At 36.2% G+C, this 22,474-nt stretch overlaps 1 protein-coding gene across 6 annotated transcripts in view; it reads right to left on the bottom strand.

The window, feature by feature from the left end:
• The window catches only part of myh14 (myosin, heavy chain 14, non-muscle), a 195,503-nt gene that overhangs the window by 140,408 nt on the left and 32,621 nt on the right, over positions 1-22,474 (bottom strand). For all 6 annotated transcript variants that reach the window (XM_062062443.1, XM_062062442.1, XM_062062444.1 and 3 more), the window contains exons 4-5: positions 8,560-8,716; positions 1,402-1,429 (exon numbers count right to left, since the gene is read on the bottom strand). In XM_062062443.1, the coding sequence (XP_061918427.1) occupies positions 1,402-1,429; positions 8,560-8,716 (185 nt within the window). The remainder of the gene's footprint in view (positions 1-1,401; positions 1,430-8,559; positions 8,717-22,474) is intronic.

The following is a 22,474-nucleotide window of genomic DNA, read 5'->3' as shown; positions in this document are numbered from 1 at the left end:
GTTTTTTTCAATAAAATACTGGAAAGGATAGAAATGTAGTTTGTCTCTTTTATCCGATTATTAATCGATTAATCGAAGTAATAATCGAGAGATTAATCGATTATCAAATTAATCGTTAGTTGCAGCCCTAATATACATATATATATATACCGTATATATATATATACCGTATATATATATATATATACATATACATATATATATATATATATATATATATGTGTGTATATATATATATATATACCGTATATATGTATGTGTATGTATGTATATATATATGTATATATATATATATATTAGGGCTGCAACTAACAATTAATTTGATAATTGATTAATCTGTCGATTATTACTTCGATTAATAATCGGATAAAAGAGACAAACTACATTTATATCCTTTCCAGTATTTTATTGAAAAAAAACCAGCATACTGGCACCATACTTATTTTGATTATTGTTTCTCAGCTGTTTGTACATGTTGCAGTTTATAAACAAAGGTTTATTTGTCGCCTATCATTCACAATCCTTATGTAAGACATATGAACATGCAGGGGAAAGTTGCCCTAGGGCAGGGGTCGGCAACCTTTACCACTCAAAGAGCCATTTTGGAAAGTTTTACAAATTAAAGAAAACAATGGGAGCCACAAAAAAATTTTGAAAATTTAAAATGAAAAACACCGCATAAATTGCTTTGCGCTATGTTAACCAGGGGTCTCCGACACACGCACCGGCATGCATCTCAATATGGAAATTTAATGTTAGTGCGGCCCGCGACTTTTAATTGAATGGCGCTTGATAGCGTCTTTCTTGCCAACCCTCTCATTTCTTCCGGGAGACTCCCGAATATCAGGGCGTGATGGCACTGCTTTTAGCGCCCTCTACAGCCTGCCCAAACAGCGTACCTGCTTGGCCACATGTAGAATGCAGCTTTTGCTTGCACATGTAAGTGCCAGCCAAGGCATACTTGTTCAACAGCCACACAGCTTACACTGACGGTAGTCGTACAAAAACAACTTTAACACTGTTACGTTACAAATAAGCGCCACACTTTGAACCCACACCAAAAAAGAATGACAAACACATTTCTGGAGAACATCTGCACTGTAACACAACATAAACACAACACAACAAATACCCAGAATCCCATGCAGCCCTAACTCTTCCGCTCAACCGACGCACGGAGGGGGGGGGGGGTTGATGTGTGGGGCGGTTTGGTGGTAGCGGGGGTGTATAATGTAGACCGGAAGAGTTAGGGCTGCATGGGATTCTGGGTATTTGTTGTGTTGTACTGGGAAAACCGGGAGGGTCAGATTGGTCAAAGAGCCGCATGCGGCTCCGGAGCCGCGGGTTGCCGACCCCTGCCCTAGGGCAAAACAAGTTGGGTAGTGAGGAGAAGTTACTCACGTGCAGAGGATGGATTGATCCTCTCGGTCTGCGGGGGACAAAACAAAACACACCTGGTGAGTGACATCACACCTGGTGAGTGAAAAATACAATGATGTTGTGCAACTAAATTCATATTGAAAGTTCGTAGCTCAAGTGTCAATAAAATTGAAGTGTGACACTCCAGCTTCACCACTTGAGTCCTCACTTTTGCGCTTAAAGACACTTCTTGATGACTTCAGCTCCAGACTTCTGTTTGTTTGACGTGGTCATTACTGCCCCACGTGGTGGGAAAGTGCATTACAACCCAGTCCCACCATACACTGAGAGACACATTTTTTGGCGGCCCTATGGTTAAGTAACAGCGGGATAGACTTTACGTACCCCACGAGGAGGAAATGATGTGGTTGCAGTGAAAATGCAAAAAAGGCCACGCAGAAATACGGTAAAAAGAAAATAGGATTATTACAGTATGTTTAATTACATGAATCACAGTTTTGAATTTGGATTAATGGTGATTAACAACAGCTAATTACCCTCTCGCATAAATGAACCTAAATAAAGAACACAATATTTTCACACTAAATGCAATTTCATCATCAGAAAAAAAGGATTTCTTCAATGTTTTACTTGAATATCCATCATTTATTAGCTCAAAAACCTAGTATCATTAGTAGTATTGTTAATTAAAAAAAAACTAAACTAATACTACCAATTAGTAGTATTATTCATTATTATTAGTTAGTGGTATTATTAATACGTAAAATCCGGACTATAAACTGCTACTTTTTCCCTAGGCTTTGAACCCCGCAGCTTATAAAACGGTGCGGATCATTTCTGGATGTTTCTTCGTTGACGGCCGGCTACAAAGTAAATAGTTTAAAAAAAATACACACTAAATAGGTGGGTTATGGCGCCATCTTTTGGACGAGTTTACTCACCGCAAATGCTGCATTGGCTGCATTGCCCTTCTGTTTCGACATTTTTTTTCTTTTCTGTCAAAAACCTACTGGAAGTACAGTTGCCGTTTGCTCATTCAGCCGTCCATAGCGTGTCTACTCGTGTGGATTCTTCATTCATCACTCCCAGCAATGTTTGTAAGTTTTACAATATAACTAAAACTATTTCTTAAATACTACACTGTCCCGTGTGTGATATCTATGCCGTGCATATTTGAATGCAATCTAACGTCGTTAGATTTAGCTAACATGCTAACACGTTTACGAAGGTCTGTGTTATTAACGTACAATGGCATTCTTTTTTTGTATTGTTTCACTTTCACAAATTCCTCAGTGAATTCACCAAAACGTCACCGTGGAGTTATTGAGTCTGTTTAGCTGATTGGAGAGCTAGCTTGCGCAGCTAGTCGGTCCGTGACCATGACTGACGTTTTGTTTGATCAGCCGTTTTACTGCCCTGTCACAGGAAACAATTAAGGTATGTAAATAAACATTTACAGAATATTTCTGTGTAAATAACTCATTTCACAACGTATATATCTGCGACTTATAGTCCGGTGCGGCTAATATATGGAAAACTTTTTTCTTGTCAAATTTAGTAGGGGCAGCATAATGGTGCACTTTGTAGTCTGGAAAATATGGTAATCTTCCACCAAATGGTGTTATTTTGTAGACTAACAGATACTACATTGCTTCATTTAGAAACAATTAAGGTATGTAAATAAACATTTCTTTGTAAACAACATACTGTATATCTGCGACTTATAGTCAGGTGTGGCTAATTCATGTAAAAATCATACATTTAGTGGGGCGGCTTATATACCGGTGCACTTTGTAGTCTGGAAAATACGGTAATCTTCCACCAAATGGGGGGGGGGGCATGTTATTTTGTAGACTAACAGATACTACATTGCTTCATTTAGAAACAATTAAGGTATGTAAATAAACATTTCTATGTAAACAACATATACTGTATATCTGCGACTAATTCATGTAAAAATCATACATTTAGTGGGGCGGCTTATATACCGGTGCACTTTGTAGTCTGGAAAATACGGTAATCTTCCACCAAATGGGGGGGGGGGAAACATGTTATTTTGTAGACTAACAGATACCTTAATTGTTTCCAAATGAAACAATGTAGTATGTCAATAAACATTTTGGTGTAAATAACTCATTTCACAACGTATATATCTGCGGTTTATAGTCGGGGGCGGCTAATGTATGGGGAAATCCTACATTTAGTGCAGGGGTGTCCAAACTTTTTCCACTGAGGGCCACACTGAAAAATCAAAGCAAGCGGGGGCCATTTTGATATTTTTTATTTTAAAAACCAATAAAATATATGTTTAAAAAAATATACATTGATGCCTCCACTTAGGCTTGACCAAAGGGTTTTGGTCAAAAAAATATGTCATTATTCAGTATTATTATTTGTATTATTATTCAAGGTTTAAATCTCTAGATCAACATTAGGTCTATCTGTCAATATAAACTTGTTAAAATTTTAAGTTATAAGCCCTTTTTGTCAAAGAAAATCCTGTTTTCTTATGGAAAAAAACATAAGCAATATTTTCACTAGAGATGTCCGATAATATCGGTCTGCCGATATTATCGGCCGATAAATGCGTTAAAATGTAATATCGGAAATTATCGGTATCGTTTTTTTTTATTATCGGTATCTTTTTTATTTTTATTTTTTTTATTATTAAATCCACATAAAAAACACAAGATACACTTACAATTAGTGCACCAACCCAAAAAACCTCCCTCCCCCATTCACACTCATTCACACAAAAGGGTTGTTTCTTTCTGTTATTAATATTCTGGTTCCTACATTATATATCAATATATATCAATACAGTCTGCAAGGGATACAGTCCATAAGCACACATGATTGTGCGTGCTGCTGGTCCACTAATAATACTAACCTTTAACAGTTAATTTTACACATTTTCATTAATTACTAGTTTCTATGTAACTGTTTTTATATTGTTTTACTTTCTTTTTTATTCAAGAAAATGTTTTAAATTTATTTATCTGATTTTATTTTATTAATTTAAAAAAAAAGGACCTTATCTTCACCATACCTGGTTGTCCAAATTAGGCATAATAATGTGTTAATTCCACAACTGTATACATCAGTATCGGTATCGGTTGATATCGGTATCGGTAATTAAAGAGTTGGACAATATCGGAATATCGGATATTGGCAAAAAGCCATTATCGGACATCCCTAATTTTCACCCAATAAAAAATTGAAGTGGAATATTTTGGATTATATAATAATTGGCACCTTAAAAAGGTAAATAACTCATAAAAACATTGATTTTAATTCATTATTATTTTTTGAGCAATGACACTGAAAAAAAAAAGTCCCACTAAAATGATTGGGGATCCAAAAAGGTCCTGCTCAGTAAAGTTTAAAAAAAATAAATCATACATTTTTTTTAACTTTTAACACAATTGTCTCAAGATCAAGTTCAGATCTATCCGTCAATTATAAGTTTTATTGTTGTTTATGTTTTTTTGTTTGTTTGTTTTAGGCCCCTCAAAATTTTTTTTTTTTTAAATTACTTTTTTTTTTTAAATGGCAAACACAATATATGCAACATTTTCCCAAAAAACTATCTCAAAGTGGAATATTCAATGTGATGTAAATGGAGCCTTGAATAAGTCAATAATTCATAATAACATTGATTTTGATTCTTTTTTTTTTTTTTTAAGAAAGAAACAGCCTGCATGGCAGCTTTGTGTCAACATTGTAACATTTTCTTGTTACATTTCACCTCTTTTATACCACTTTTTATGTTTTGATTTTTTTTAATCGTATTTTTAGAATGTGCCGTGGGGCCATTAAAAAATGACCTGCGGGTTGCAAATGGCCCCCGGGCCGCACTTTGGACACCCCAGATTTAGTGGGTTGGCTTTTATACGTGGTGCGCTCTATAGTCCGAAAAATAGGCTATATTATGCTAGGTTCACACCAACGGCGCTTTGACGGCGCTTTAAAGCGGCATGTAAAGCGGCATGTAAAGCGGCATGTAAAGCGGCATGTAAAGCGGCATGTAAAGCGGCGTTAAAGCGTAACAAAGCCTGATTAAAGCGTGAGGGTCGTAATGGATCGTGGGAAAGCTTGTAGAGAAGCGGGACATGCGGCAAGTTCGCCAAAATTTTTTAAAAAACGGTTTAAAAAAACTCTGCGCTCTGTCAAGAAATGGAATAAAGCGCAGAGAGCGTATGAAAGCGTGAAAAAGCGTGACAAAGCTCAGCAAAACTTGACTAAAAGCGTAGGAAAGCGGACCCCAGTCTACAACTACAAATAGGAAGTGACTGTGATATTGACTAGTGACATTGAAACTTTTATGTAAAACCAACACAGGATTACAAATCCATTCTCTTTTGCATCGTTGCCTTTTTTATACGATGATCATTGTTTCTGTACTTCTGCTGTTTGATGTTGCAGTTTGTCATTACTGTCTATCATTTTTCTGTATGAAAATGTTAATAATAAAGAGAATATGTTACGTTTTATTAAAAAAAATGCCTTTTATTATTTTCAACTAGCATAAGAAATGAAAGATATTTATCAAGATGACAAAAATAAAAGGAATGAAGATATAAAACATAATATAACGGGAAAAAAAAGAGAAATTGAAAAAATAAATGAATATAAAAAACGTGTGAATAATTGCCTTTTATTATTTTCAACTAGCATAAGAAATGAAAGATAGATATTTATTAAGATGACAAAAATAAAAGAAATGAAGATATAAAACATAATATAACGGGAAAAAAAGAGAAATTGAAAAAATAAATGAATATAAAAAATGTGTGGATAATTGCCTTTTATTATTTTCAACTAGCATAAGAAATGAAATATATATATTTATTAAGACGACAAAAATAAAAGAAATGAAGATATAAAACATAATATAACGGAAAAAAAAGAGAAATTTAAAAAATAAATGAATATAAAAAATGTGTGAATAATTGCCTTTTATTATTTTCAACTAGCATAAGAAATGAAAGATAGATATTTATTAAGATGACAAAAATAAAAGAAATGAAGATATAAAACATAATGTAACGGAAAAAAAAGACAAATTGAAAAAATAAATGAATTTAAAAAATGTGTGGATAACTGCCTTTTATTATTTTCAACTAGCATAAGAAATGAAAGATATATATTTATTAAGATGACAAAAATAAAAGAAATGAAGATATAAAACATAATATAACGTAAAAAAAGAGAAATTGAAAAAATAAATGAATATAAAACATGTGTGGATAATTGCCTTTTATTATTTTCAACTAGCATAAGAAATGAAAGATAGATATTTATTAAGATGACAAAAATAAAAGAAATGAAGATATAAAACATAATATAACGGGGAAAAAAAGAGAAATTGAAAAAATAAATGAATATAAAAAAATGTGTGAATAATTGCCTTTTATTATTTTCAACTAGCATAAGAAATGAAAGATAGATATTTATTAAGATGACAAAAATAAAAGAAATGAAGATATAAAACATAATATAACGGGGAAAAAAAGAGAAATTGAAAAAATAAATGAATATAAAAAATGTGTGGAAAACAGTATACTGAGTTTTTCACATTTTTTTCTTATTTTTGTTGCAACAATGCACAACAGAGCTTGATAATCGTGTCAGAGCCTGATTTAAAGCGTCAGGATCGCACCAAAGCGTAACAAAGTTCAATAAAGCGTAATAAAACGTATCAAAGCGTGATTTAAAGCGTATCAAAGCGGGATCAAAGCGTGAGGAACGGTAACAAAGCGGCAACTAATTTGTATCGGAGTGCATCAAAGCATAACATTACTTCAGAGATCGGGATGTTCGTGGAAAAATTGACAAAAATGACGGCGCTTTGCTCGCCGCTTTAAAGCGCGGCAAGCGCCGTTGGTGTGAACCAGGCATGAGCGATAAAGACACATCAGTCAGTCTGTAACGCACAATGACAGATGCTATTAGGTAGGGATGTCCGATAATGGCTTTTTGCTGATATCCGATATTCCGATATTGTCCAACTCTTTAATTACCGATACCGATATCAACCGATACCGATATCAACCGATATATGCAGTCCTGGAATTAACACATTATTATGCCTAATTTGGACAACCATGTATGGTGAAGATAAGGTACTTCTTAAAAAAAATAATAAAATAAGATAACTAAATTAAAAACATTTTCTTGAATAAAAAATAAAGTAAAACAATATAAAAACAGTTACATAGAAACTAGTAATTAATGAAAATGAGTAAAATTAACTGTTAAAGGTTAGTACTATTAGTGGACCAGCAGCACGCACAATCATGTGTGCTTACGGACTGTATCCCTTGCAGACTGTATTGATATATATTGATATATAATGTAGGAACCGGAATATTGATAACAGAAATAAATGGGGGGAGGGAGGTTTTTTGGGTTGGTGCACTAATTGTAAGTGTATCTTGTGTTTTTTATGTTGATTTAATAAAAATTTAAAAAAACCCAAAAAAAACCCCGATACAGATAATAAAAAAAAAACGATACCGATAATTTCCGATATTACATTTTAACGCATTTTTCGGCCTTATCGGACATCCCTACTATTAGGAAATCCTAAATCTAGTGGCCTGCACCGTGCTCAGTAGATCTCCCGCCACACGCCCACATTTAGCGGTGTGATCCAGGTCTATACCATTTTTACGGTCGACCATTTAAAAAAAAAATAATAATAATTTTTTTTTTTATAGCCAAGTTTCTTGCAACTGCTTTTTCGGAAAGAAAAAAAAACCCTGCTGGCGTGTTCATGGTGGAAGAATTCATACTGGTCTTACTGGTTCCTGTCACCACAGCGACACGCCCACAGCACAACCCCCGAGGGCGGCGGCGGCTGATACGTAACGACCCAGAATCCGATGTGCCCCGTCCTGTTATCTCAGGAGGGCACCCTGGGGCGCAGGTGTTGCGCAATCACCCTTCCAGCGCTTTTAGGTGCTCTTCTTTCACTTTGTGGAGGGCAAAATGGCCGCGGTGACTGAATATTTACCGGCCAGCCTTTCAGGGCAATCTCCACTGATTCACCTCAGCTTTTGATAACAGGCCATACCACGCCCAGGTTTCGCTCTTACGGCGTGGCCAAAGGTCACATTCCGGTCCGGCCCGGGCCGATAGCAGGGGTGAAAGGTCACAGATATCAGCGTGAAGTACCTTGAAGCATGCTGCGGTACGCCGCCTCCGATATGGCGTAAATGTGCGGCGGCATCTCGTGGCGCTTTTTCCCTCGGTACATCTCCACGATGGACTCGGTGTAGATGGGCAGGTTCTTGTAAGGGTTCACCACCACGCAGAAGAGGCCGGAGTAGGTCTGTGAGGAGCACAGGGGCTTCATTATTGTGGGTGCGGCCTACAAGCCTCATGTGAGACAAGAACACATTCTAAATCGCAAAATACGGAAAGTAAGAGGAGGCTAACAATGCGAGTACTCTAAAAATACATCCAAACAACCAAATATCGTTATTATAGGCGCTAACACCTTTTTGCAGCGCCTTTACCCAAAGTGGGGCCCACGGGCCAATTTCGGCACGACGTGTCATTCCGTTTGGCCCGCCTTAGGGTGGCTACCAAATGTAATGCACATTCATACTGACCTCTTTCAAGCTGCACAATCGTCGATGGCACGTCCGCGAGGCTACCCGCTCAAAAAAAATTAAATACTCTGTAGATCAGGGGTCACCAACCTTTTTGAAACCAAGAGCTACTTCTTGGGTACTGATTAATGCGAAGGGCTACCATTTTGATACACACTTCAATAAATTGCCAGAAATAGCCAATTTGCTCAATTTACCTTTAACTCTGTTATTATTAATAATTAATGATATTTACACTTAATTGAACGGTTTAAAAGAGGAGAAAACACGAAAAAAATGACAATTAAATTTTGAAACATAGTTTATCTCCAATTTCGAATCTTGAAAATTCTAAATTCAACCGAAAAAAAGAAGACAAAAACTTTAAAAAATAATTAATGGAACATCATTAGTGATTTTTCCTGATTAAGATTAATTTTAGAATTTTGATGACATGTTTTAAATAGGTTAAAATCCAATCTACACTTTGTTAGAATATATAACAAATTGGACCAAGCTATATTTCTAACAAAGACAAATCATTATTTCTTCTAGATTTTCCAGAACAAAAATTTTAAAATAAACTCAAAAGACTTTGAAATAAGATTTAAATTTGATTCAACAGATTTTCTAGATTTGCCAGAATAATTTTTTTGAATTTTAATCATAATAAGTTTGAAGAAATATTTCACAAATGTTCGTCGAAAAAACAGAAGCTAAAATGAAGAATTAAATTACAATTTATTTATTATTCTTTACAATTAAAAAAATACATTTACTTGAACATTGATTTAAATTGTCAGGAAAGAAGAGGAAGGAATTTAAAAGGTAAAAAGGTATATGTGTTTAAAAATCCTAAAATCATTTTTAAGGTTGTATTTTTTCTCTAAAATTGTCTTTCTGAAAGTTATAAGAAGCAAAGTAAAACAATTAATGAATTTATTTAAACAAGTGAAGACCAAGTCTTTAAAATATTTTCTTGGATTTTCAAATTCTATTTGAGTTTTGTCTCTCTTAGAATTAAAAATGTCGGGCAAAGCGAGACCAGCTTGCTAGTAAATAAATAAAATGCGGGCACCATGTTGGTGACCCCTGCTGTAGATCCATCCATCCATCCATCTTCTTCCACTTATCCGAGGTCGGGTCACGGGGGCAGCAGCCTAAGCAGGGACTTCCCTCTCCCCAGCCACTTCGTCCAGCTCTTCCCGGGGGATCCCGAGGAGTTCCCAGGCCAGCCGGGAGACATAGTCTTCCCAACGTGTCCTGGGTCTTCCCCGTGGCCTCCTACCGGTCGGACGTGCCCTAAACACCTCCCTAGGGAGGCGTTCCGTAGATTTTACTGTAAAAAGCTGGCAGCTCAGAGGCCAAAAATTTACCGAAAAATCATCAGTGGCACCATTTTTCCTCTCACAGTAATGCATCGCAGAGACAGTAAAAAAATAACAGAGGTACTTCCACCAAATCGGGAAAAAAAACATGTCATTTTGTAGTCTAACAGATACTACATTGCTTCATTTGCAAACAATTAAGGTATGTAAATAAACATTTCTGTGTAAATAACTCATTTCACAACGTATATAACTGTGGCTTATAGTCGGCTAATATATGGGGTAAAAAAAATGTTCTTGTAAAATTTAGTGGGTGTGGCTTATGTGAGTTTTGTAGTCCGGAAAATATGGTAATCTTCCACCAAATGGGGAAAACATGTTATTTTGCAGACTAACAGATACTACATTGCTTCATTTGCAAACAATTAAGGTATGTAAATAAACATTTCTGTGTAAATAACTAATTTAACAACCTATATAACTGCGGCTTATAATCGGCTAATATATGGGAAAACATTTTTTTCTTGTAAAATTTAGTGGGCGCGGCTTATATACCGGTGTGCTTTGTAGTCTGTAAAATATGGTAATCTTCCACCAAATGGGGAAAAAAACATTTTATTTTGGAGACTAACAGATACTACATTGCTTCATTTGCAAACAATTAAGGTATGTAAATAAACATTTCTGTGTAAACAACTCAATTCACAACGTATATAACTGCGGCTTATAGTCGGCTAATATATGGGAAAAAAATGTTTTCTTGAAAAATTTAGTGGGTGTGGCTGGAAAATATGGTAATCTTCCACCAAATGGGGGGCGGGGGGAAACAAGTTATTTTGTAGACTAACAGATACTACATTGCTTCATTTGCAAACAATTAAGGTATGTAAATAAACATTTATGTGTAAATAACTCATTTCACAACGTATATAACTGCGACTTATAGTCGGCTAATATATGGGGGAAACATTTTTTTTTGTAAAATGTAGTGGTTGCGGCTAATGTGTGCTTTGTAGTCTGGAAAATATGGTAATCTTCCACCAAATGGGGGAAAAAAACATGTTATTTTGGAGACTAACAGATACTACATTGCTTCATTTGCAAACAATTAAGGTATGTAAATAAACATTAATGTGTAAATAACTCATTTCACAACCTATATAACTGCGACTTATAGTCGGCTAATATATGGGGGAAACATTTTTTTTTGTAAAATTTTGTGGGTGCGGCTTATGTGTGCTTTGTAGTCCGGAAAATATGGTAATCTTCCACCAAATGGGGAAAAAACATGTTATTTTGGAGACTAACAGATACTACATTGCTCCATTTGCAAACAATTAAGGTATGTAAATAAACATTTCTGTGTAAATAACTCAATTCACAACGTATATAACTGTGGCTTATAGTCGGCTAATATATGGGGTAAAAAAAATGTTCTTGTAAAATTTAGTGGGTGTGGCTTATGTGAGCTTTGTAGTCCGGAAAATATGGTAATCTTCCACCAAATGGGGGAAAAAACATGTTATTTTGGAGACTAACAGATACTACATTGCTTCATTTGCAAACAATTAATGTATGTAAATAAACATTTCTGTGTAAACAACTCAATTCACAACGTATATAACTGCGGCTTATAGTCGGCTAATATATGGGAAAAAAATGTTTTCTTGTAAAATTTAGTGGGTGTGGCTGGAAAATATGGTAATCTTCCACCAAATGGGGGGGGGGGAAAGTAATTTTGTAGACTAACAGATACTACATTGCTTCATTTGCAAACAATTAAGGTATGTAAATAAACATTTATGTGTAAATAACTAATTTCACAACCTATATAACTGCGACTTATAGTCGGCTAAAATATGGGGGAAACATTTTTTTTTGTAAAATGTAGTGGTTGCGGCTAATGTGTGCTTTGTAGTCCGGAAAATATGGTAATCTTCCACCAAATGGGGGAAAAAACATGTTATTTTGGAGACTAACAGATACTACATTGCTTCATTTGCAAACAATTAAGGTATGTAAATAAACATTTCTGTGTAAATAACTCAATTCACAACGTATATAACTGTGGCTTATAGTCGGCTAATATATGGGGTAAAAAAAATGTTCTTGTAAAATTTAGTGGGTGTGGCTTATGTGAGCTTTGTAGTCCGGAAAATATGGTAATCTTCCACCAAATGGGGGTAAAAACATGTTATTTTGGAGACTAACAGATACTACATTGCTTCATTTGCAAACAATTAATGTATGTAAATAAACATTTCTGTGTAAACAACTCAATTCACAACGTATGTAACTGCGGCTTATAATCGGCTAATATATGGGAAAACATTTTTTTCTTGTAAAATTTAGTGGGCGCGGCTTATATACCGGTGTGCTTTGTAGTCTGTAAAATATGGTAATCTTCCACCAAATGGGGAAAAAAACCTGTTATTTTGGAGACTAACAGATACTACATTGCTTCATTTGCAAACAATTAATGTATGTAAATAAACATTTCTGTGTAAACAACTCAATTCACAACGTATATAACTGCGGCTTATAGTCGGCTAATATATGGGAAAAAAATGTTTTCTTGTAAAATTTAGTGGGTGTGGCTGGAAAATATGGTAATCTGCCACCAAATGGGGGTGGGGGGGAAACAAGTTATTTTGTAGACTAACAGATACTACATTGCTTTATTTGCAAACAATTAAGGTATGTAAATAAACATTTCTGTGTAAATAACTCATTTCACAACGTATATAACTGTGGCTTAGAGTCGGCTAATATATGGGAAAACATTTTTTTCTTGTAAAATTTAGTGGGCGCGGCTTATATACTGGTGTGCTTTGTAGTCCAGAAAATTTGGTAATCTTCCACCAAATGGGGAAAAAAAACATGTTATATTGGAGACTAACAGATACTACATTGCTTCATTTGCAAACAATTAAGGTATGTAAAATAAACATTTCTGTGTAAATAACTCAATTCACAACGTATATAACTGCAGCTTATAGTCGGCTAATATATGGGGGAAAAATATTTTCCTGTAAAATGTAGTGGGTGTGGCTAATATACAGCGGTATATAAGCCGCACCCACTACATTTTTGTAGTCTGGAAAATATGGTAATCTTTCACCAAACGGGGGAAAAAAACATGTTATTTTGGAGACTAACAGATACTACATTGCTTCATTTGCAAACAATTAAGGTATGTAAATAAACATTTGCTTTATAGTAACAAAGAACAAAAACAGCCATAGATATTTCTGTAAAAATGAAACAAAAACAAAACAAAAAAAAAACAGCAGCTCAGTCAACAACATTTTCCTGTAAAAAATAACAGTGGTACTGTTTTTCAATTTACAGTAACAAATAGTAAAATAAATAAACAAATGGCCATAGATTTTAAGGAGAAGAACTGGCAGTCACCAGAATTTTTACTGCAAAATTTAAGATTTATATGTATTTTTTTTTTACAGGCTAACAAGTTGCGTTTGGATTGGAGTCCCCTGCTCTACGGTAAAGTTGTGACTTTTTCAACGCTCTACAGAGAAGGATGTCGCCGTGCTTTGCCATCGTCTTGTAATGAAAACCTGCACGCTTGGAAATGTCGCATCCTCCGTACGTCTCATAGGTCTGCGGAAAGTTTGAAAGCAATCGGATGAAATATCTCGGAAGAGCTGGTTACCGAACAACGCCTGGGGATGGCGAAAAGACAACGTTTGCAGCACCTTTTTTGAGGATTATGACGAACTGTTCACGTAAACGGGAAGATATAAACATCCCACTGAGAGCAGACATTGTACATTAAGTGATTGTTTTATTATATTGTTGTTTAGCACTTAGCAATGCTGCTACATGATGCTTAGTGTTTGACTAAAGCTGCATCGGTTTAGCACACAGCTTCTAAAACGTGTATCTCATCCTCTTTATGTTCAGTCTCAAAAATATCAGTTTCTGGATCATCATTTGTCCCAAAGTAGTCTTTGTTGTCTCTCATCAAGTTATATTTAAAATGATCAAAATATATAAATATGACATGTTATTATGAATGTGACAGATACTACTAGAGGTGGTGGAAATAATACCATTTTAAATACATGGCAATTTGGACATGGACGATTATAGAATTGATTAGTAAACGACTATAATGGATAGATTGATTGGATATAAAGTAGAGCAGAGTTGAAAAATGTGTATGACTGCAGCAAGCTATGCGACATTCTTCAAAATTCCACAACTCCCACATTTTTCCTCTGATTCAAAGCGTTCCAACTTCAAACTGTTCTGCCTATTCGGGAATCGCAGGCTTTCCCTTGACAAATTCCCAAAAATTCCCAGATTTTCGGGACATTTTTCCCATTCAAAATGAATTGGCCACTTTTCAAACTTGCACCATTTCCACATTTTTCAACCTATTCAAAGCATTCCACCTTCAACACATTCCACCATCCTGGAAATTCTAACTACTTTTTTTCAAGTTCAAAAAAAAATTCCGGGATTTTTCAGAATTCCTGGTTTTCCAAAGCCCTATTCCCACCCTTTTTTCTGGCGACTACTCCTCCCACATTTGTCAACACATTTTAACTGTTCCCCCGTCAAAACATTCATCTTAATTAGGACAAAAAAACCTTGTTTTTTGACCTGGAAAAATTAAATTTTTTTCCAGAAATTCCAGGAATTCTGTAATACCACTTTTCAATTCAACATGTTACTACTTCAACATTTCTCCGAGTTTTTTTTTTACCATTTTCAAAAAAATTCCGGCATTTCCCGAAATTCCCACATTTTGGGGACATTCTTCAAAGTTCCATAACTCCCACATTTTTTATCTGATTCAAAGCGTTCCAACTTCAAACTGTTCAGCCTATTTGGGAATCACGGGTCTTCCCTTGACAAATTCCCCAAAATTCCCAGATTTCTCAGAATTCCAGGTTTTCCCGGGACATTTTTCCCATTCAAAATGAATTGGCCACTTTTCAAACTTGCACCATTTCCACATTTTTCAACCTATTCAAAGCATTCCACCTTCAACACATTCCACCATCCTGGAAATTCTAACTACTTTTTTTCAAGTTAAAAAAAAAATTCCGGGATTTTTCATAATTCCTGGTTTTCCAAAGCCCTATTCCCACCCTTTTTTCTGGCAACTACTCCTTCCACATTTGTCAACGCATTTTAACTGTTCCCCCGTCAAAACATTCCTCTTAATTAGGACAAAAAAACAAGTTTTTTGACCTGGAAAAATTCAATTTTTTTCCCGAAATTCCAGGAATTCTGTAATACCACTTCTCAATTCAATATGTTACTTCTTCAACATTTCTCCACCGAGTTTTTTTTTTTACCATTTTCAGAAAAAATTCCCGCATTTCCCGAAATTCCCACATTTTGGGGACATTCTTCAAAGTTCCACAACTCCCACATTTTTCATCTGATTCAAAGCGTTCCAACTTCAAACTGTTCAGCCTATTCGGGAATCGCAGGCTTTCCCTTGACAAATTCCCCAAAATTCCCAGATTTACCCAGAATTCCAGGTTTTCAGGACATTTTTCCCATTCAAAATGAATTGGCCACTTTTCAAACTTGCACCATTTCCACATTTTTCAACCTATTCAAAGCATTCCACCTTCAACACATTCCACCATCCTGGAAATTCCCTATTCCCACCCTTTTTTCTGGCGACTACTCCTTCCACATTTGTCAACGCATTTTAACTGTTCCCCCGTCAAAACATTCCTCTTAATTAGGACAAAAAAACAAGTTTTTTGACCTGGAAAAATTCAATTTTTTTCCCGAAATTCCAGGAATTCTGTAATACCACTTCTCAATTCAATATGTTACTACTTCAACATTTCTCCACCGAGTTTTTTTTTTACCATTTTCAGAAAAAATTCCCACATTTCCCGAAATTCCCACATTTTGGGGACATTCTTCAAAGTTCCACAACTCCCACATTTTTCATCTGATTCAAAGCGTTCCAACTTCAAACTGTTCAGCCTATTCGGGAATCGCAGGCTTTCCCTTGACAAATTCCCCAAAATTCCCAGATTTACCCAGAATTCCAGGTTTTCAGGACATTTTTCCCATTCAAAATGAATTGGCCACTTTTCAAACTTGCACCATTTCCACATTTTTCAACCTATTCAAAGCATTCCACCTTCAACACATTCCACCATCCTGGAAATTCTAACTACTTTTTTTCAAGTTCAAAAAAAAATTCCGGGATTTTTCAGAATTCCTGGTTTTCCAAAGCCCTATTCCCTCCCTTTTTTCTGGCGACTACTCCTTCCACATTTGTCAACACATTTTAACTGTTCCCCCGTCAAAACATTCATCTTAATTAGGACAAAAAAAACTTGTTTTTTGACCTGGAAAAATTCCATTTTTTTCCAGAAATTCCAGGAATTCTGTAATACCACTTTTCAATTCAACATGTTACTACTTCAACATTTCTCCGAGTTTTTTTTTTTACCATTTTCAAAAAAATTCCGGCATTTCCCGAAATTCCCACATTTTGGGGACATTCTTCAAAGTTCCATAACTCCCACATTTTTCATCTGATTCAAAGCGTTCCAACTTCAAACTGTTCAGCCTATTTGGGAATCACGGGTCTTCCCTTGACAAATTCCCCAAAATTCCCAGATTTCTCAGAATTCCAGGTTTTCCCGGGACATTTTTCCCATTCAAAATGAATTGGCCACTTTTCAAACTTCCACCATTTCCACATTTTTCAACCTATTCAAAGCATTCCACCTTCAACACATTCCACCATCCTGGAAATTCAAACTACTTTTTTTCAAGTTCAAAAAGAATTCCGGGATTTTTCAGAATTCCTGGTTTTCCAAAGCCCTATTTCCACCCTTTTTTCTGGCGACTACTCCTTCCACATTTGTCAACGCATTTTAACTGTTCCCCCGTCAAAACATTCCTCTTAATTAGGACAAAAAAACAATTTTTTTGACCTGGAGAAATTCAATTTTTTTCCCGAAATTCAAGGAATTCTGTAATACCACTTCTCAATTCAACATGTTACTACTTCAACATTTCTCCACCGAGTTTTTTTTTTATACCATTTTCAGAAAAAAATCCCGCATTTCCCGAAATTCCCACATTTCGTGGAAATTCCCATTGAAACCAATGCGACATTCTTCAAAGTTCCACAACTCCCACATTTTTCATCTGATTCAAAGCGTTCCAACTTCAAACTGTTCAGCCTATTCAGGAATAGCAGGCTTTCTCTTGACAAATTCCCCAAAATTCCCAGATTTACCCAGAATTCCAGGTTTTCGGGACATTTTTCCCATTCAAAATGAATTGGCCACTTTTCAAACTTTCACCATTTCCACATTTCTCGACCGATTCAAAGCATTCCACTTTCAACACATTCCACCATCCTGGAAATTCAAACTACTTTTTTTCAAGTAAAAAAAAAATTCTGGGATTTTTCAGAATCCCTGCTTTTCCAAAGCCCTTTTTCCACCTTTTTTTCTGGCGACTACTCCTCCCACATTTTTCAGCCCACTTCAACCGTTCCACCGTCAAAACATTCCACGTTTTTTAACCTGGAAAAATTCCTGTTTTCCAAAGCCTTGGACCACTTGGCTGTAGGGCAAAACATGCAAGTTCTCTTCTTAAAGCTGCAACAAAAGAACATGCAAGTTCTCTTCTTAAAGCTGGAACAAAAGAACATGCAAGTTATCTTCTTAAAGCTGGAACAAAAGAACATGCAAGTTCTCTTCTTAAAGCTGCAACAAAAGAACATGCAAGTTCTCTTCTTAAAGCTGGAACAAAAGAACATGCAAGTTCTCTTATAGCTGCAACAAAAGAACATGCAAGTTCTCTTCTTAAAGCTGCAACAAAAGAACATGCAAGTTCTCTTCTTAAAGCTGCAACAAAGGAACATGCAAGTTCTCTTCTTAAAGCAACATGCAAGTTCTCTTCTTAAAGCTGGAACAAAAGAACATGCAAGTTCTCTTCTTAAAGCTGGAACAAAAGAACATGCAAGTTCTCTTCTTATAGCTGCAACAAAAGAACATGCAAGTTCTCTTCTTAAAGCTGCAACAAAGGAACATGCAAGTTCTCTTCTTAAAGCTGAAACAAAAGAACATGCAAGTTCTCTTCTTAAAGCTGCAACAAAGGAACATGCAAGTTCTCTTCTTAAAGCTGAAACAAAAGAACATGCAAGTTCTCTTCTTAAAGTTGCAACAAAGGAACATGCAAGTTCTCTTCTTAAAGCTGAAACAAAAGAACATGCAAGTTCTCTTCTTATAGCTGCAACAAAAGAACATGCAAGTTCTCTTCTTAAAGCTGGAACAAAATCTGACAAACTATATCTGAGATACTTAGTTTTACTAGCTGGCAAATGATATTTGAGATCATCACAGAGATACATTTTTATTATTGATTTTACAAATAAACCTTTCGGCTTAGGTCGGGCTGATTAGAAAAATGAACAAACTCCTCCTAGGGACTTTGACCAAATGAGTGGTGGTTAAAATGACAGATACTACACATATAGGTGATGATTCATTGTGAGCACATTTTTCCTTATGACATTAGATATGGGCGTGGCATGGCGCCAAACTTTTTCTGATGTTTTTTTTGCCAATTTTCAGCATTTTTCACATTTTTTTGGCAAAAAAAAGGTGTCTTTGTTTAACAAACTCCTCCTAGGGACTTTGACCAAATGAGTGGTGGTTAAAATGACAGATACTACACATATAGGTGATGATTCATTGCCAAGGAATTTTCCTTATGACATAAGATGTGGGCGTGGCCTGGCGCCAAACTTTGCTTTGATGGTTTTTGACAATTTTTTGGCAAAAAAAAAGGTGTCGTTCTTTAACAAACTCCTCCTAGGGACTTTGACCAAATGAGTGGTGGTTAAAATGACAGATACTACACATATAGGTGATGATTCATTGTGAAGGAATTTTTCCTACGCCATAAGATGTGGGCGTGGCCTGGCGCCAAACTTTGCTTTGATGGTTTTTGACCATTTTTTGGCAAAAAAAAGGTGATGTTCTTTAACAAACTCCTCCTAGGGACTTTGACCAAAAGAGTGGTGGTTAAAATGACAGATACTACACATATAGGTGATGATTCATTGCCAAGGAATTTTCCTTATGACATAAGATGTGGGCGTGGCCTGGCGCCAAACTTTGCTTTGATGGTTTTTGACCATTTTTTGGCAAAAAAAAGGTGTCGTTCTTTAACAAACTCCTCCTAGGGACTTTGACCAAGTGAGTCGTGGTTAAAATGACAGATACTACACATATAGGTGATGATTCATTGTGAAGGAATTTTTCCTACGCCATAAGATGTGGGCGTGGCCTGGCGCCAAACTTTGCTTTGATGGTTTTTGACCATTTTTTGGCAAAAAAAAGGTGATGTTCTTTAACAAACTCCTCCTAGGGACTTTGACCAAGTGAGTCGTGGTTAAAATGACAGATACTACACATATAGGTGATGATTCATTGTGAAGGAATTTTTCCTACGCCATAAGATGTGGGCGTGGCCTGGCGCCAAACTTTGCTTTGATGGTTTTTGACCATTTTTTGGCAAAAAAAAGGTGACGTTCTTTAACAAACTCCTCCTAGGGACTTTGACCAAGTGAGTCGTGGTTAAAATGACAGATACTACACATATAGGTGATGATTCATTGCCAAGGAATTTTCCTTATGACATAAGATGTGGGCGTGGCCTGGCGCCAAACTTTGCTTTGATGGTTTTTGACCATTTTTTGGCAAAAAAAAGGTGTCGTTCTTTAACAAACTCCTCCTAGGGACTTTGACCAAATGAGTGGTGGTTAAAATGACAGATACTACACATATAGGTGATGATTCATTGCCAAGGAATTTTCCTTATGACATAAGATGTGGGCGTGGCCTGGCGCCAAACTTAGCTTTGATGGTATTTGACCATTTTTTGGCAAAAAAAAGGTGTCGTTCTTTAACAGACTCCTCCTAGGGACTGTGACCAAATGAGTGGTGGTTAAAATGACAGATACTACACATATAGGTGATGATTCATTGCCAAGGAATTTTCCTTATGACATAAGATGTGGGCGTGGCCAGGCGACAAACTTTGCTTTGATGGTTTTTGACCATTTTTTGGCAAAAAAAAAGGTGATGTTCTTTAACAAACTCCTCCTAGGGACTTTGACCAAGTGAGTCGTGGTTAAAATGACAGATACTACACATATAGGTGATGATTCATTGCGAAGGAATTTTTCCTACGCCATAAGATGTGGGCGTGGCCTGGCGCCAAACTTTGCTTTGATGGTTTTTGACCATTTTTTGGCAAAAAAAAGGTGATGTTCTTTAACAAACTCCTCCTAGGGACTTTGACCAAATGAGTGGTGGTTAAAATGATAGATACTACACATATAGGTGATGATTCATTGCCAAGGAATTTTTTTTATGACATAAGATGTGGGCGTGGCCTGGCGCCAAACTTTGCTTTGATGGTTTTTGACCATTTTTTGGCAAAAAAAAGGTGTCGTTCTTTAACAAACTCCTCCTAGGGACTTTGACCAAATGAGTGGTGGTTAAAATGACAGATACTACACATATAGGTGATGATTCATTGTGAAGGAAGTTTTCCTATGCCATAAGATGTGGGCGTGGCCTGGTGCCAAACTTTGCTCTGATAGTTTTTGGCCAATTTTTGGCATTTTTCGGCAAAAAAAATGTGTCGTACTTTAACAGATACCTCCTAGGGACTTTGACCAAATGAGTGGTGGTTAAAATGAAAGATACTACACATATAGGTGATGATTCATTGAGAAGGAATTTTTCCTACGCCATAAGATGTGGGCGTGGCCTGGCGCCAAACTTTGCTTTGATGGTTTTTGACCATTTTTTGGCAAAAAAAAGGTGATGTTCTTTAACAAACTCCTCCTAGGGACTTTGACCAAGTGAGTCGTGGTTAAAATGACAGATACTACACATATAGGTGATGATTCATTGTGAAGGAATTTTTCCTACGCCATATAATGTGGGCGTGGCCTGGCGCCAAACTTTGCTTTGATGGTTTTTGACCATTTTTTGGCAAAAAAAAGGTGATGTTCTTTAACAAACTCCTCCTAGGGACTTTGACCAAGTGAGTCGTGGTTAAAATGACAGATACTACACATATAGGTGATGATTCATTGCGAAGGAATTTTTCCTACGCCATAAGATGTGGGCGTGGCCTGGCGCCAAACTTTGCTTTGATGGTTTTTGACCATTTTTTGGCAAAAAAAAGGTGATGTTCTTTAACAAACTCCTCCTAGGGACTTTGACCAAATGAGTGGTGGTTAAAATGATAGATACTACACATATAGGTGATGATTCATTGCCAAGGAATTTTTTTTATGACATAAGATGTGGGCGTGGCCTGGCGCCAAACTTTGCTTTGATGGTTTTTGACCATTTTTTGGCAAAAAAAAGGTGTCGTTCTTTAACAAACTCCTCCTAGGGACTTTGACCAAATGAGTGGTGGTTAAAATGACAGATACTACACATATAGGTGATGATTCATTGTGAAGGAAGTTTTCCTATGCCATAAGATGTGGGCGTGGCCTGGTGCCAAACTTTGCTCTGATAGTTTTTGGCCAATTTTTGGCATTTTTCGGCAAAAAAAATGTGTCGTACTTTAACAGATACCTCCTAGGGACTTTGACCAAATGAGTGGTGGTTAAAATGAAAGATACTACACATATAGGTGATGATTCATTGAGAAGGAATTTTTCCTACGCCATAAGATGTGGGCGTGGCCTGGCGCCAAACTTTGCTTTGATGGTTTTTGACCATTTTTTGGCAAAAAAAAGGTGATGTTCTTTAACAAACTCCTCCTAGGGACTTTGACCAAGTGAGTCGTGGTTAAAATGACAGATACTACACATATAGGTGATGATTCATTGTGAAGGAATTTTTCCTACGCCATATAATGTGGGCGTGGCCTGGCGCCAAACTTTGCTTTGATGGTTTTTGACCATTTTTTGGCAAAAAAAAGGTGATGTTCTTTAACAAACTCCTCCTAGGGACTTTGACCAAGTGAGTCGTGGTTAAAATGACAGATACTACACATATAGGTGATGATTCATTGCGAAGGAATTTTTCCTACGCCATAAGATGTGGGCGTGGCCTGGCGCCAAACTTTGCTCTGATAGTTTTTGGCCAATTTTTGGCATTTTTCGGC

This window comes from Entelurus aequoreus, linkage group LG11, assembly GCF_033978785.1.
Source record: "Entelurus aequoreus isolate RoL-2023_Sb linkage group LG11, RoL_Eaeq_v1.1, whole genome shotgun sequence".
Lineage (NCBI taxonomy): Eukaryota > Metazoa > Chordata > Actinopteri > Syngnathiformes > Syngnathidae > Entelurus > Entelurus aequoreus.
The sequence above is the reverse complement of the archived record's forward strand: the minus strand, read 5'-3'. Positions and strand labels throughout refer to the sequence as shown.